The sequence below is a fragment of the Chlorocebus sabaeus genome, chromosome 6 (assembly GCF_047675955.1).
Source record: "Chlorocebus sabaeus isolate Y175 chromosome 6, mChlSab1.0.hap1, whole genome shotgun sequence".
Taxonomy (NCBI): Eukaryota; Metazoa; Chordata; class Mammalia; order Primates; family Cercopithecidae; genus Chlorocebus; species Chlorocebus sabaeus.
This window is the reverse complement of record NC_132909.1, coordinates 61,679,295-61,694,021: the sequence shown is the minus strand read 5'-3', so window position 1 is coordinate 61,694,021 and position 14,727 is coordinate 61,679,295. Positions and strand designations below refer to the sequence as shown.

The following is a 14,727-nucleotide window of genomic DNA, read 5'->3' as shown; positions in this document are numbered from 1 at the left end:
GACCTACTAACTGATCGCCGGAGACCCCGGGCCTTGGAAGAAGTCGCCTCCCCAGATCTCTAAGCAGGCCGCGCGACCCTCGAGTCTCAGGTAAGCGGAAAATCCCATCTCACAGGGAAGCCCCCGCTCCGAGGCACGGGCGCATGCGCGGGTCGGCCACTCGCTGGAGCCGCGGGTGCGCCGCTCTGGCCCGCGTGGCGCAGTCGTCCGCGTCTCGCTGATGATGACGCACGTCCGTGGCGGTGGGGAAGGCAAGATGGCGGCGCCCATGGAGGTGGCCGTGTGTACGGATTCGGCAGCCCCGATGTGGAGCTGCATCGTGTGGGAACTGCACTCGGGTGCCAACCTGCTCACCTACCGCGGCGGCCAGGCGGGGCCCCACGGCCTGGCGCTGCTCAATGGCGAGTATCTGCTGGCGGCGCAGCTGGGCAAGAACTACATCAGCGCCTGGGAGCTGCAGCGGAAGGTGCGGCGGTGCGGGCTCGCTGCTGAGCTTGGCTGCGGGGGTCATGGGGCGCCCGAGGCTACAGTCGGGGGATGGGTTGGTGGGGGCCGTGTGCACCCTGAGTCGGAATTGGCGTGGGGCGCGGAGGTCTCCGTTCAGGCGCTCTGCGCATGCGCGGGTCTGGGGGCTTTGGGGAGAGATGCGCGACCTGTTAGGCCGCTCTGCGCACGCGCGGGGCTCAGGCTTAGGCTGCGGTGGGGGCAGTGGGGGAATGGAGACGCTCCGGGGGTCCCTTGGGGCAATTGCGCATGCACGAGTTCTTGGCGCGCGAAATTTGATTAAAAGGGGAGTATACGGATCGCGAGGTCAGGTAATCGAGGCCACCCTGGCTAACACGGTGAAACCCCGTCTGTACTAAAAATACAAAAAATTAGCCGGGCGTGGTGACGGTCGCCTATAGCCCCAGCTACTCGGGAGACCGAGGCGGCAGAATGGCGTGAATCCGGGAGTCAGAGCTTGCAGTGAGCCGAGATCGTACCACTGCACTCCAGCCTGGGCGACAGAGTGAGACTCCGTCTCAAAAAAAAAAAAAAAAAAAGGAGACTGTGAGCTCTGTGGATGTTGTGGTTCTGCAGGAAGAGGGAGAAGGACCGAGATCTAGGGGAGTCCCCCATGAAGGAGTGGCGCAGGAGACTCATGCGTTTATCCCTCCAATAAAGAAACAGATACCGTTGCCCACCGTTTCCCCTCTACCCTCAAGCCCAAAATGTAGCCAGTCCCTGAAGCTACTCGCTTCCCCTGTGCGCACACTGAGATCTCTTGGGACTGGTTCTGTGCTCTGGCATTGCCTGATGGAGTCCATGCACAACTCATAAATTTTTCCCATTTTCTTTTATTTTTGAGACAGGGTCTCACTCTGTCGCCCAGGCTGGAGTGCAGTGGTGCGATCTCGGCTCACTGCAGCCCCCGCCTCCAGGGTTCAAGCGATTCTCAGACCTCAGCCTCCTGAGTAGCTGGGACTACAGACCCGCACCAACCACCACACCTAGCTAGTTTTTGTATTTTTTATAGAGGCAGGGTTTCACCATGTTGGCCAGACTGGTCTCGAACTCCTAAACTCAAGTGATCCACCCACCTTAGCCTCCCAAAAATGCTGGGATTACAGGCATGAGCCACCATGCCTGGCCGAGTTTTCCCATTTTAAAGAGGAGGAAGCTGAGGCTTGGGGTCTTAGGTTGGACATTATGGATAGAAGAATCGGTGCACAAGCCTACTGGGCTCTTGGACCCCAGTGTCCTTCTAGACCCTCTTTGTTTTGTTCCTGTGTTCCTCCCAGCCAGGGTCCCTCTGGCCCTCAGAGGAAGCACCAGCCTCCTCTTATCTACCACCTCCAGCCTCGAAGCCTCTTGCAGGGGCGAACACTTCCTCACTGGACCATGCATTTGCTCAAACCACCCTGTTCCCGACTCCTCTCCCTGGTGCTCTTAACCACTGCCCAGGCGTCCCCTCCCCTCGCCTTCCGCTGCTGTAGGGGCTCCCGTGTCCTGCACGGGGCTCACGAGGGTGATTGTGCATCCATAGGACCAGCTCCAGCAGAAGATCATGTGCCCTGGGCCTGTCACCTGTCTGACCGCGTCACCCAACGGTCTCTACGTCCTGGCAGGAGTTGCAGAAAGCATCCACCTGTGGGAGGTAAGAGGCGCAAAGTGTGAGGGTTTCCCACAGGACATCTCAGCCCATCTGAGCCTTGCCTGCGGGGCACCAGGGAAAGACCATGCGGCCTGGGGCCCTGGGATGGGTGACTGCTCAGGGGTCACAGCCTAAGCTTCACTCTGCTGCCTCCTTTCTCCAGGTCCCCTCGAGACTCTTGCGAATCCCAAAGTGGCCCTAATCCTGCCTTGAGTGCTTGGATAGAGCCCAGTGCAGCCCCGTCCCCAGCACACACACACCACAGCATCTTCCAGAGCTAGCGGGCATCTCTTCCAGGCAGGGGGCAGCACCTGGCACTTGTAACTTGACAGTTATAAAGGGCTGGGTGCAGTGGCTCATGCCAGTAATCACTGCAACCTCTGCCTCCCGGGTTCAAGCTATCATCCTGCCTCAGCCTCCTGAGTAGCTGGGATTACAGGCGCCTGCCACCACACCTGGCTAATTTGTTTGTATTTAGTAGAGACAGGGTTTCACAATGTTGGTCAGGCTGGTCTCGAACTCTTGACCTCGCGTGATCCACCCGGCTTGGCCTCCCAAAGTGCTGGGATTACAAGTGTGAGCCACTGTGCCCGGCCAGTGCCTCCTTTTCCCGCTGGAGCAACCAGGTGACAGCAACCCCTAGACACACTCACAGCCCGGATTGTGCTGTGCTCTCGAGGTGAGACAGAGCGAACTGTTCAGGCTTTGCACGTAGGTCAGCCTCTCAGCTCTGCCCTGGTTAGGGGAAGCAGCCCTGGATGATGTGTGAGTGAGTGGGTGGTGCCGGGAAGACTTCATTCACAAAGCCAGGCCTCTTGGGATTTGGCCCATATCGTAGCTGCCGTGTTAGATCATTGGCTGTGTTGTTACACATGGTTCATTCTATTTGGGGGAGACCTGCCCTCAAACCCACACAGAGCAGGGCAGACAGTACGAGATTTGGAGCCAGAAGACCCAAAGGTAACCATGTTTCTGCCCTTCCTGACCTTGTCCTTGCCTCCCCCAGTGGGCTGCTCAGAGAACTGAGAGGGCTGGGTGGGCATGAGGATTCTCTGAGAGATAAAAAGGCCACCAGGGGGATGGGCATGGTGGCTCATGCCTGGAATCTCAGCACTTTGGGAGGCTGAGACGGGCAGATCACTTGAGGCCAGGAGTTCAAGACCAGCCTGGGTAACATGGTGAAAACCCGTATCTCCAAAAAATACAAAAATTAGCTGGGCGTGGTGCCATACACCTATAATCCCAGCTTTTTGGGAGGCTGAGGCATGAGAATCACTTGAATCCGGGAGGCAAAGGCTGCAGTAAGCTGAGATCATACCACTGCACTCCAGCCTGGATGACAGAGCAAGACCTTGTCTCAAAAAAAGGCCGGTGGGGAGGTGGCGGGGAGCACAGGAATGACAGGAGGCATCATTGTCTCACCCCCAGGACACGTGTGTATGTATGTAATTTTTAAACTTATTTTTGAGATGGGGTCTCACTACATTGCCGTAGCTGGTCTTGAACTCCTGGACTCAAGTGATCCTCCCAGGTAGCTGGGATTATAGGCATGCGCCACCATGCCTGGCATCCCAAGGCTTTTAAATCTCAGTCCATGATTTTGAAACTGGGATGCTGTTGCTGAGAGAGAAACTGAGACAGGGAGGCGGTAGCTCACAAGTCGCCCCTCACGATAGACCTCCTGACCCTGGTGGCTGTCAGTCTGGGGCAGAAGGGCATGTGGGTAGGAATTAAATGTATCATCACCCCATGGGGGATGTCTTAGGCGGGACCCCTTCCTGTTCTTGGCTGGGGGTGGCACCCACTACCAGACCCCTGCTCCCCTAGCCTCCATTTTTTTTTTTTTTTTTGAGATGGAGTCTCGCTCTGTTGCTCGGGCTGGAGTGTGGTGGCTCGATCTCAGCTCACTGCAACCTCGGACTCCTGAGTTAAAGTGATTCTCCTGCCTCAGTCCTCCGAGTAGCTGGGATTACAGGCACCTGCCACCATGCCTGGCTAATTTCTGTATTTTTAGTAGAGACAGAGTTTTGCCATGTTGGTCAGGCTGGTTTGGAACTCCTGGCCTCAGGTGATCCGCCCTCCTCGGCCTCCCAAAGTGTTGGGATGACAGGTGTGAGCCCCTGTGGCTGGTCCTCTTGGAGAGTTTCTGACCGGCATGAGCTGTGACCACAAGGGGGTGCCCCATGTGCTCAGCTGGAGCTCAGGCCGGACTGCCTCCACTGTGCCCCCTGCCACGGTTGAAATCCTCCTCCTAGTCTCTGTGTGCATGACGGGTGTGTGAGCGGTGAGTCAGGAGTGGGCTGGAAACCTGAGAGCCGGGGCTGTGGGGTGGGAGCTAGTCTGCCTCTCCCATGCCACGGGGCAGGGACCTCCCAGGAGGCACTGATGCTCTGATGCTGCCCTGTGTGTACCGGCCCCGGGCAGTGGTGGTCACTAGAACTGCCATCTGTGGTTTGGGGCTGACCTGGACTCTGCTTCATCCAGTGCCATTTAACCCTCCCCGGCCACCCTGGGTTTTGCATGCGAGGAAACTGAGGCCCAGAGAGGCCATGGCCTGTCACATCTGGGCTCAGCAGGCCCTGCCTGCCCCAAGAAAGCACCACGCACAGGGGCTTTCGACAGCAGAAACTTGGCCCCCATCCTGGAGGCCAGAAGTCCTAAATCAAGGTGTTCACAGAGCCACACTGCCCCTGGAGGCCCCAGGAGGAGCCTCCCCACCTCTCCGGTGGTAGCCAGCGGCCCTTGGCGCCCTTGGCTTGTGGGTGACTCTCCCCTGCCACTGCTGCCACGTGGAGCCCCCTGCGTGTTTGCACTTCTCTCAGCTTACCACAGCCGGGACACACGGGATGGAGGCGCTCACTCCAGAACCACCTCATCTTAACTTATTGTATGTGCAGAGACGCTGCGTCCAAAGAAGGCCATTCGCAGATTCCAGGTCCGGACTTTAACAAGCTTTTGGGGGAAACACACGATTCAACCCACATCCCCAACCAGAGATCTCAGCCCTCGCCAGGCATCCTGGAAAGGGCTCCCTGTCCTCTTCCTCAGACAAGCTGCCGGGCTTCCTGCCCCCACCCCCGGTTGGACCACCACAGCCTGCCCAGAAGCGACTTCCCGCTGAGTGGTGGGAGCTGCCTACAGGTCCTGCGTGCAGCCGTTCCTACAGGGCCTGCGCAGGAAGCCCGTGCCTTCCCTGGGGTCCGGCTCACGGGACCGGCCCCTCCCTGAGGCAGCAGGGAAGGGCAGGAGACTTGCCCCCCTCCTGGGCTGTCACGCAGCTGGGGATGAGGCGGGAACAGGTGCCCACCCAGCCCAGGCAGGGGCGCGACAGTGTGGCCATGGCCGTGTGGTCATGGGGTTCCCCAGGCTGCAGCCCGCCCTTTCCTCCCCTGAGCTGGATGCCCTCTGCCCCTCACAGGTCTCCACTGGGAACCTTCTGGTCATTCTGAGTCGACATTACCAGGACGTCTCCTGCCTGCAGTTCACAGGGGACAGCAGCCACTTCATTTCAGGGGGCAAGGACTGCCTGGTACTGGCTTGGAGCCTCTGCAGGTAGTGCCTTGCGCACCTGGGGCCTGCACCTGGGCTCAGGTGGGGAGAGGAGGGGCCAAGGCCCCTGGTGGGAAGGGGCTTCTCTTGGGGGCTGGAGTGCAGAGGACAGAGTGATCATCCCAGGGGTCCTGGCTGCCCACATTGGGGTCTGGTTTGTCCTGCGGGCTGTGGGGACCCAGCCTTGAGTTTACTCAGGTGAGGTGGGCCAGGCTGCTGAGTGGAAGCAGGTGTGTGCGTGAGGTGGGTGCTGGAGGCGTGGACTGCCCTGTTCCCTCCCCTCCCCGCCTGCTGAGTACCCGCCTCACCCCGCCCAGCGTGCTGCAGGCCGACCCCTCCAGGATCCCAGCGCCCCGGCACGTCTGGTCTCACCACACGCTCCCCATCACGGACCTGCACTGCGGCTTTGGGGGCCCCCTGGCCCGTGTGGCTACCTCCTCACTGGACCAGACGGTGAAGGTACAGGCACCCCCACCCCCCGCCCCGCGGCCCATGAGCAGAGCCCAGCAGCCGCACATCCTCAGCCAGGAATGCAGGGATCGCCTCCTCCCCCTCCCTGCTGTCAGGACTTCAGACAGCTTTTAATCCCCTGGTACTCTGAGCCCAAGGACGTCCAGGGAGGTCTGCCAGCCTGGAAATTCCCACTCATTCACCATTTCTGGCCCGGCTCCCTGGCCAAGCCTGGGGAATCGAAGGGCATCACTACGTTTGAGTCGTGGCCAGTGGTCCTGGGAGGGAGACCCAGGGGTCATCAGCCCAAGACCAAGCTCCGTTTCAGCAAGACCCACATGGTGACGGCTTTCACCCAAAGTCCCAAGCCCTAGGGCCAGAGGACAGCCGACGCCTGACCTCCCTGATGCCCCTGTTCCCACGGGGTCCTCGAGTTCCCCCGCGCCAGGCCGAGCCCCACGCCCTTTGCCCGCCCGCAGCTGTGGGAGGTCTCCTCGGGGGAGCTGCTCCTCTCCGTCCTCTTTGATGTGTCCATCATGGCGGTGACCATGGACCTGGCTGAGCACCACATGTTCTGCGGCGGCAGCGAGGGCTCCATCTTCCAGGTCGATCTCTTCACCTGGGTGAGTGCGGCGGCGGTCTGTGGGCTGCACCCTGCCCTGGGACTGAGGGCATCGGGCCTGTGGCTCACAGCCGTCTCGGCCTTCGCAGCCCGGACAGAGGGAGAGGAACTTCCAGCCAGAGCAGGACGCCGGGAAGGTCTTCAAAGGGCACAGGTGGGGACGTGGGAACGGGCCGGGGGGCTCCCGAGCACGTCCTGTCTGGCGCCTGACCCCTGCCTGTCTGTCTAGGAACCAGGTGACCTGCCTGTCGGTGTCTACTGATGGCAGCGTGCTGCTCTCAGGCTCCCACGACGAGACCGTGCGCCTCTGGGATGTGCAGAGCAAGCAGTGCATCCGGACGTTGGCCCTCAAAGGTGGGCGCGCCTCTGCTCAGCCCGCGGCCAGTGTGCAGGGGGCGGGAAGGAGATCCAAGGGAAAAGGGGGCTTGTCTTGACTGTGGGCGGGACTGGCTTGCCGTGGGGTGGGGACTGGGGGCCTGGCAGGAATGGGGCGGGGATTAATTGGGGGCGGAGACTGCCCTGGATGGGGCGAAACCTGGCTTGCTGTGGGGCGGGGCCTGACTGGGGGCGGAGACTGACCTGGATGGGGCGGAACCTGACTTGCTGTGGGGCGGGGCCTGGCAGGGATGGGGTGGGGTCTGACTGGGGGCGGAGACTGCCCTGGATGGGGCGGAACCTGGCTTGCTGTGGGGCGGGGCCTGGCTGGGGGCAGAATCTGGCTTGCTGTGGGGCGGGGCCTGGCTGGAATGGAGCAGGGAATGGCTGGGGGCGGAGACTGGCTTGCTGTGGGGTGGGGCCTGGCTGGGATGGGGCGGGGCCTGACCACCGCGCCCCCCAGGCCCAGTCACCAACGCCACCATCCTACTGGCGCCTGTCAGCATGCTGAGCTCAGACTTCAGGCCCAGCCTGCCGCTGCCCCACTTCAACAAACACCTGCTGGGCGCCGAGCACGGGGACGAGCCGCGCCACGGGGGCCTCACCCTGCGCCTGGGCCTCCACCAGCAGGTACGGCCCCCAGCAGGGACCCCCCCCCACTGCCCTTTGGTCTCGGAAGACCCCGCAGGCCTTGGGCTCCTTCGCTCCCTCGGTCCTGGCGCCCGTGCGGCGGTTTCCCCCCAAGCCCAGCACTGGAGGGCACATCCTGTGAGCGGGATGGTGATGCTCGGAGGGCCCTCTGCCCACTCTTGGTGTGGACCCAGAGGCTCTGATAAGTTAACCACCCCTCGTCCCCCGGCCAGCAGGGCCGAACCGCACGCCCCACACGCCAGCCTTCGCGCCGCTGGAGATCTGATGGTGGGCTAGGTCTTTCTGCAAAGGGCTGATGCCCCATATTTCGGGCTGCGAGGGGCAAAAGTTTCACGTCTGGGCTGCGGAAGGTGCAGGAGCAGCCGTGCAGGGCAGGGAGCGGGTGGGGCCCTGATGGCTGCATGTGGCTCCCACGTGGGCTCGGGGCAGCCTCTCTGCCTGACCACAGTCACATCCTCACCCCCTGCAGCTCAGCACCGCCCCCTGCTCTGTGCAGGTACTTACTAGGGTGGGCTCCTGCACCTTCTGAGGATAGAGTGACTTCCAGAACTCTTCCCATCCCCGCCCCAGGAACCTCACGGAAGCCAGTATGGTTGGCTGGGTTGGGGGCTGGGGGGGTCCTTGAGCCTGGGGAGGCTTCCCAGCGTGTTTTCGCCCCACTCCCCGACCTTCAGGGAGCTGCCTGCGTCCTTGGTGTCTCACGTCACTGTCTGTGTCCCTCGCTGGGCTCTGGCGCTTGGCACTTCTCCCCACGCGCCCTCTTCTCACCTGAGTGCAGATTGATTTTTTTATCTGGAGGGTGCCCGCCAGCCCAACAGCCTGACAGACCCTGCACCAGGAGGTGCCGTTATTTCCCTTGTCCACGCTGACTGATGGAGTGACGCTCTGTCTTCCCATATCTGCCAGTGGGCTTGGGGTGGGCAGGCAAGGGACCCCCACCGTCTGGGCATCCGCAGGCCCCTCAGACCGAAGGAGGCCAGGAGCACAGGCTGGACTGGCTGCTAACAGCATGGGCAAAAGGGGGGCGCGCCTTTGTGTTCAGAAAGTGCTGGAACCTTCGGAGTGAAAACAGGCCTCCAGTGGCACGGAGCCAGCTCCCCGCTAGGGTGCCTGCCCGGACACTGCCTCCTCCCAGGGCAGCGGCGGCTCCCACAATTCCTGCCCAGCCAAATGCCCTCCCCAGAACCCCACCCAGCTGGCCACAGTGAGGTTCTGGAGGGGGCCAGGCCACGCCCTCCGGTAATGCCACCACCTTTTCCTGGGCGCCCCACCTGGCTCCCTTCCTCCCGCGATGGCTACCAGCTTGTTGCAATCCAGCTGACACTGACTGGAATGTCAGCCTGTCCCACAGGCGCTGCTGGGGCCCAACACACGGGGTCCAGGAGGCGGGTTCCTGACCTCCAACCCCCCCAGTGACTGGTCCCTCTGCCCAGGGCAGTGGCCTCGCTGGGCCGGCTGGGCTCTCCCCATGGCTGGAGGAGGTCACTGTCTGTGAGGCCCTCGTCCGGCCCTGTGTCCCAGAACCTTCCCTGAGATCGCGGGTCCTTCCAGGCCTGGCCCGGCCCCCTGTCTGTGGTGTGGTCATCTGCACCCATATCCCCAGCCCCATCCTTGGGCACAGTCGTGGAGGATCTGAGGCGCTGGGTGATGGCTGCATAGCCAGGGACAGGGTTGTCATGTGCAGGCTCGAGGGAGATGAATGCCCCTGCCTCAGTCTCCCCTTCTGTCTGTGGGCGTCACGGTGGCCCCTCCCTGACTGAGTGGCTGCCCACGATAGCGGGGGTGGGATGAGCAAAGCATGTGGTGTGTGACAGGACACAGCCCTAGGTCATGCGGCCCACTGTGTTGCAGGGTTCTGAGCCCAGCTACCTGGACCGCACGGAGCAGCTGCAGGCCGTCCTGTGCAGCACCATGGAGAAGGTGGGCGGGGCCTCGGGAGGGGCGGGGCCTCGGGAGGGGCGGCCTCAGGCTGGGCGGGGCCTGAGACTGGGGTCAGTCCTGGCCAGTGTGGCCCCCACTCCAGCGCACCCCAGGCCACTTCCGCCCTCTGACCGCCACTCCTACCGCAGAGCGTGCTTGGTGGCCAGGACCAGCTGCGGGTCCGTGTCACGGAGCTGGAGGACGAGGTGCGCAACCTGCGCAAGATCAACCGGGACCTATTCGACTTCTCCACGCGCTTCATCACGCGGCCGGCCAAGTGAGGCCCAGAGACCCGGGCCCGAGGCGCCCAGGCCTGAGCCCCACGCCTCCCAGCGACTGGAGCCCACGGGTGTGGCCGCCACCAGCCCAGGCCTGGACTCTCCCCAGTTCTGTGTCGTGTTCGGGCTTTTCCTCTGTGACTGGGCGGTCTTGGTGTCTCGTGGCACGCGTCAGATTGGTGCTAGCCTGTTTTTAACAAAAGAGGATGAAAGACTTCTCCTCTCCTGTCTCCTTGTGTCCGGGTGTGGCCTGGTGCTGGGCGTATCGCAGCTCCACTCTGCTGCTCGGCCCAGCTCAGAACCCCAGCCCCACTCGGCACCCTCCATCTGGAGGTAGAGACCTCAACCAGGCTACAGGAACAGCTTTAGGACGCAGCCCCTAGCAGCTGCAGTTCTGACTCTGCTCTATTGCCCGAGGGCCTTTGCATGGCCGCCCCTTCCCGAGAAGGCACTGGGCCAGGGTGGTGGGGTTGAAGGAACCAGGAAGCCAGGCCCCTCTGGTCTGCTGTGCAGGGGGTCTGAGTGGAGACAGCCCTGTGGGGTCCTGAAGGGAGGTGGCTTGGTGTAGAGAGACGGGCCGGGGGACGTTTGGGGGGTGGATCCAGCTGCCAGGGTTGAGGGGTTTCGCCGGGTACAGGGCCCAGCTCTCAGGGAGGGTTTTGGAGGTGGCTGGTCCCTGTGGGAACCCAGGGCTCCAGACCAGGCAGGAGGAGGGAGCCGGTGTGGGTGGGACCTTGGAGCACAGGTTCCTCCCAGTGCCTCCCTCAGGTGCCTTGGGGCCCCTGCTGGCTTCCCCAGGGCCCAGCCAAAGCCGCCCAAACCCCACCCCAGGGCGGTTCTCTGGGCAAAAGGTGCCCTGGCCTCCCCAGGCAGAGGCGGCTTGCCCCACCCAGCAAAGGTGGCCACTGCAGCCTGGGACCACCAGATGGGTCAGGGGCAGGTCTGGGCCTGGTGTCCCGATCTGAGCCAGTCCCCAGAGAGAGTTGCCCGCTGGCCACACCACGGGTGGTGCTTGTGGATATCAAGGGCTTGAGGGAGGCCGGGCCCCACCGCCCTGGGGATGCTGCCAGCCAGCGCCTGGAGCCCAGCCCAGAAGCCCAGAACCTTCCAGAAAGCTGCCCCTGACTGACAGTCCTGCCTAACGATCCAGAAAATCCGTGTGATTTAACGGGCGTGGTAATGACTGCAGCTTGGAGCCAGCTGCCAGCGCTGAGTTCATGCTTTTTGGCTAATTTGTGTTCTTGTCCCTTCCACGGGGCTCTGAGCCCTCTCGGCTGGCGGCCTGGTCACACTTCGTCAGGGCAGCTGGGCCCTCTCCTGGTACTGACATCCGCCTTGGCTGCTCAGAGCCCTGAGAGCCTCTCGAGGGTCCCTTCCCCCTGGGCGCACACCCTGCTTGTGCCTGTCCCGTCATGAACCACTCACCCTGCTGGCCTGCAAGGCTGGGTCCTGCCTGTGGGGAGCACGAAGGTTTGGGGTGAGGCAGCTGAGGGTCCCTTGGGGTTGGCTGATCTCTCTGGGTCTGTACTGCTCCCCTGGGGCCATTCCCACGGCCCTGCCCCCCCCACAACCACCTCCCAAAGCTCCCCCACCAGCACCAATCAGGACCCCCAGCCACCAACTCGGGGTATCCGCACAATCCTGTGGCTGGTGCCAGGGCTGGGGTGAGGGTGTGCACAGCCATAGAGGGTGGTTGCCCGCAGCCCCCAGGGGCTGGACTTGGCCACAGCCGCTCCAAGAGCCCAAGGCAAGCCAGGTACGAACATACAGGCCACTGCGGAGCTGCCTGCACCACACGGCCGTCCGGGGCTGGGCTGAGGTCGGCTGTCCTCTCCGCAGCCTTCGAAACAGGGTTAGAGTTCACCGAGGGGCAGGGCCCGGCCACCCCACCCCCATCGGAACCTAAAATCACCTGGTAGCCTCAGATGGGCGACACCTGGCTCCGTCGGACTCCACTTGATGTTCTTGTGTCCAGAGAGGGGGCATCCCCCAGCGGGCCTGCCGGGAGCCTCTGGGAGCTGGGCGGGAGCTCACGCCTCAGTCCCTGCGTTTCCCTCCATGTGCCCCTGCACGCCGGGTCCTTTGCCACAGGCCCCCTTGGTGCCTCCCCACACCCCCTCCTGCACCCTCATCACACACTCGGCCCAGAGTGTCCAGACGTGCCCAGGCACTGCGGTTCCACCCTGCGTTGTAGTTGACAGGCTGGGTACAGTGGAAACAGTGGAGACGCCATTCGTTCAGTCCCCCTGGAAGCCCCACAGATTCTCAGAGGCACGGTGCGGGGACTGGGGAGGCCAAGCCTTGACGAGAGGGGATGCCAGTGTGCACAGGTGACCTGGCAGCTGGCGGGGCTTGACTCTGCAGATCACAGCAAGGTGCACCTGCGCACCGCCGCGACAGCTGCCAGCAAAGCTGAGAGCAGAAAACCTCGTGGGCGAGGAGGTGGAGAAGCCACAGCCCTGCCGTGCCCTGGTGCGGACATGAAATGGGGCATCCACTGTGAAAAGAGTCTGTGAAAAGACCATGCCCGGCCTCTGTCAGGTTCTTAAAAAATTAAACAGCATTGTCTGGGCGCAGTGGCTCATGCCTGTAATCCCAGCACTTTGGGAGGCCGAGGTGGATCATGAGGTTAGGAGATCGAGACCATCCTGGCTAACATGGTGAAATTCTGTCTCTACTAAAAATACAAAAAAAAAAAAAGTCGGGCGAGGTGGCGGGCGCCTGTAGTCCCAGCTACTCGGGAGGCTGAGGCAGAAGAATGGCGTGAACCTGGGAGTCATAGCTTGCAGTGAGCTGAGATCGTGCCCCTGCACTTCAGCCTGGGCGACAGAGCGAGACTCCGTCTCAAAAAACAACATTAAACAGCATTAAGGTTGGACCCAGCGAGTCCACTTCTGGGCATATACCCAAGAGAATGAGAGTGGGGTTTTGAAGTGATCCAGATACAGAACTCACAACAGCTCCATCCCCACAGCCAAACAGTGGGGTAAGGCCAGACGCCATGGCTCATGCCTGTCATCCCAGCACTGTGGGAGGCCGAGGCCGGCGGATCACCTGAGGTCAGGAGACCAGCCTGGCCAACATGGTGAAACCTCCTCTCTACTAAAAATACAAAACTTAGCCAGGTGTTGTGGCACGCACCTGCAATCCCAGCTACTCAGGAGCCTAAGGCAGAATCGCTTGAACCTGGGAGGTGGAGGTTGCAGTGAGCCGAGATCGCCCCACTGCACTCCAGCCCAGATAACAGAGCAAAACTTCGTCTCATAAAAAAAAAAAAAAGGGGGGGGGGGAGGGAACCAAGTGTCCATCAGCGGTGGGAGGGTCAGCACCACATGGGTCCTCTGCACAGTGGAATATTATTCAGCCTTGAAAAGGAATGAGCCCAGTGCAGTGGCTCACCCAGTAATCCAGCACTGTGGGAGGCTGAGGCAGGATAATCACTTGAGCACAGGAGTTTGAGACCAGCCTGGGTAACATCTCTACAAAACCCCCTCCCTACAAAAAATGTAAATCTTAGCCAGGTGTGGTGTGCGCCTGTGGTCCCGGCTACTTGGGAAGTCAAGGCAGGAGGATCGCTTGAGCCCATGTGTTTGAGGCTGCAGTGAGCTGTGATCTCACCACTGCACTACAGCCTGGGCAACAGAGCCAGATGCAGTCTCAAAAAAATAAAAATAAAAGTAAGGCTCGGACACAGGCCAGAGCGTGGGTGCACCTTGAGGATGTCACGCTCAGTGAGAGACGCCAGACACAGAAGGACACGACCTGTCTTGATTCCACTGCTAGGAGGTCCGTATAGTCTTCAGGTTCACAGAGACAGAAAGGAGGATGGGAGGCGGCAGGGCTGGGGAGGGGACGGGGAGTCTGTTCCTTGGGGACAGTTTCTGTTGGGGAAGATGAGACAGTTCTGGAGAGGAGGGCGGTGAGGGCTACATACAATGAGTGTGCTGAATGTGGCCAACTGCGTACCTAGAAATGGTTAACATGGCAAATTTCATGTTATGACTTTTACCACAATAAAAGATTTTTCAAAAGTATTCTCCACGTGTCCACTTATTCACACGGCAGCTGGGAGTAGGAACGCCTATGTTGCCGTGTACAGATGGGGAAACTGAGGCAGGGCACAAGGGTGAGTTCCGGGAGGGCAGACACAGTCTCTGCCCCTAGGAACTCTTGCTCCTCAGAAGGAGCTGAACCCAGGGAGGGATGGGGCCCCAGTCGTCCCTGAGGACACCAGGACCCAGCACCTCTCGCAGACCCAGGGAGGGGACCCCTTGTCCTGCTCCTGGGGACACCTGGCCAGGGGGCTGGAGAGGGTGGCCTGCGGGTTCCTTGAACTGAGCCGTCCCTCCCTCTCTCCCCAGTCGTCTCAAAATCCAATCCATTTTACTGGCTGGCACTTGGCATTTTATTCATTTCATGGAGGATTTTTTTCCTCCCTCTGCAACGTTGGCTCCAAAAGGAGATGAGGTTTGGGGTGTGTGTGTGTGTGTGTGTGTGTGTGAAGAAAATCACCGGAGTGTAGATCCATTCATTAGAGCTGAATGTTCCCAGCACAGCGGCTGCTCTGCTGCCCTGCGGGATCTGGGAAGACACCGTTGGGAGGATGGGACGAGGAATGCCCGGGCAGGGAGGAAGGGAGGAGGTCCTCTGCTAAATGGATAGACAGATGCAGTCGGCCCCCGTCTATCAGGGGCCTGTGGGATGCCAGGGCCCCAGAAGGACCCCCTGAGGCCCAGAGGACATAGACA

The 14,727-nt window shown here is 61.3% G+C and overlaps 1 protein-coding gene across 1 annotated transcript; it reads left to right on the top strand.

The window, feature by feature from the left end:
- The first annotated feature begins 206 nt into the window (after positions 1–206).
- Positions 207–10,194, top strand: WDR18 (WD repeat domain 18). The gene is made up of 10 exons (XM_007994516.3): positions 207–466; positions 2,027–2,137; positions 5,553–5,686; positions 6,001–6,142; positions 6,613–6,756; positions 6,845–6,909; positions 6,985–7,109; positions 7,594–7,760; positions 9,633–9,701; positions 9,851–10,194. Exons 1-10 carry the CDS (start codon positions 221–223, stop codon positions 9,980–9,982), a joined length of 1,335 nt encoding a protein of 444 aa, XP_007992707.3. The 5' UTR covers positions 207–220; the 3' UTR covers positions 9,983–10,194.
- Positions 10,195–14,727: the final 4,533 nt, after the last annotated feature.

Coding starts and splice junctions, on each gene's coding strand:
- WDR18 (XM_007994516.3), top strand. CDS start 221: ATGATGACGCACGTCCGTGGCGGTGGGGAAGGCAAGATGGCGGCGCCC. Junction 6,143..6,612: donor CACTGGACCAGACGGTGAAG/GTACAGGCACCC, acceptor GCCCGCCCGCAG/CTGTGGGAGGTCTCCTCGGG. Junction 6,757..6,844: donor AGGTCGATCTCTTCACCTGG/GTGAGTGCGGCG, acceptor CGGCCTTCGCAG/CCCGGACAGAGGGAGAGGAA.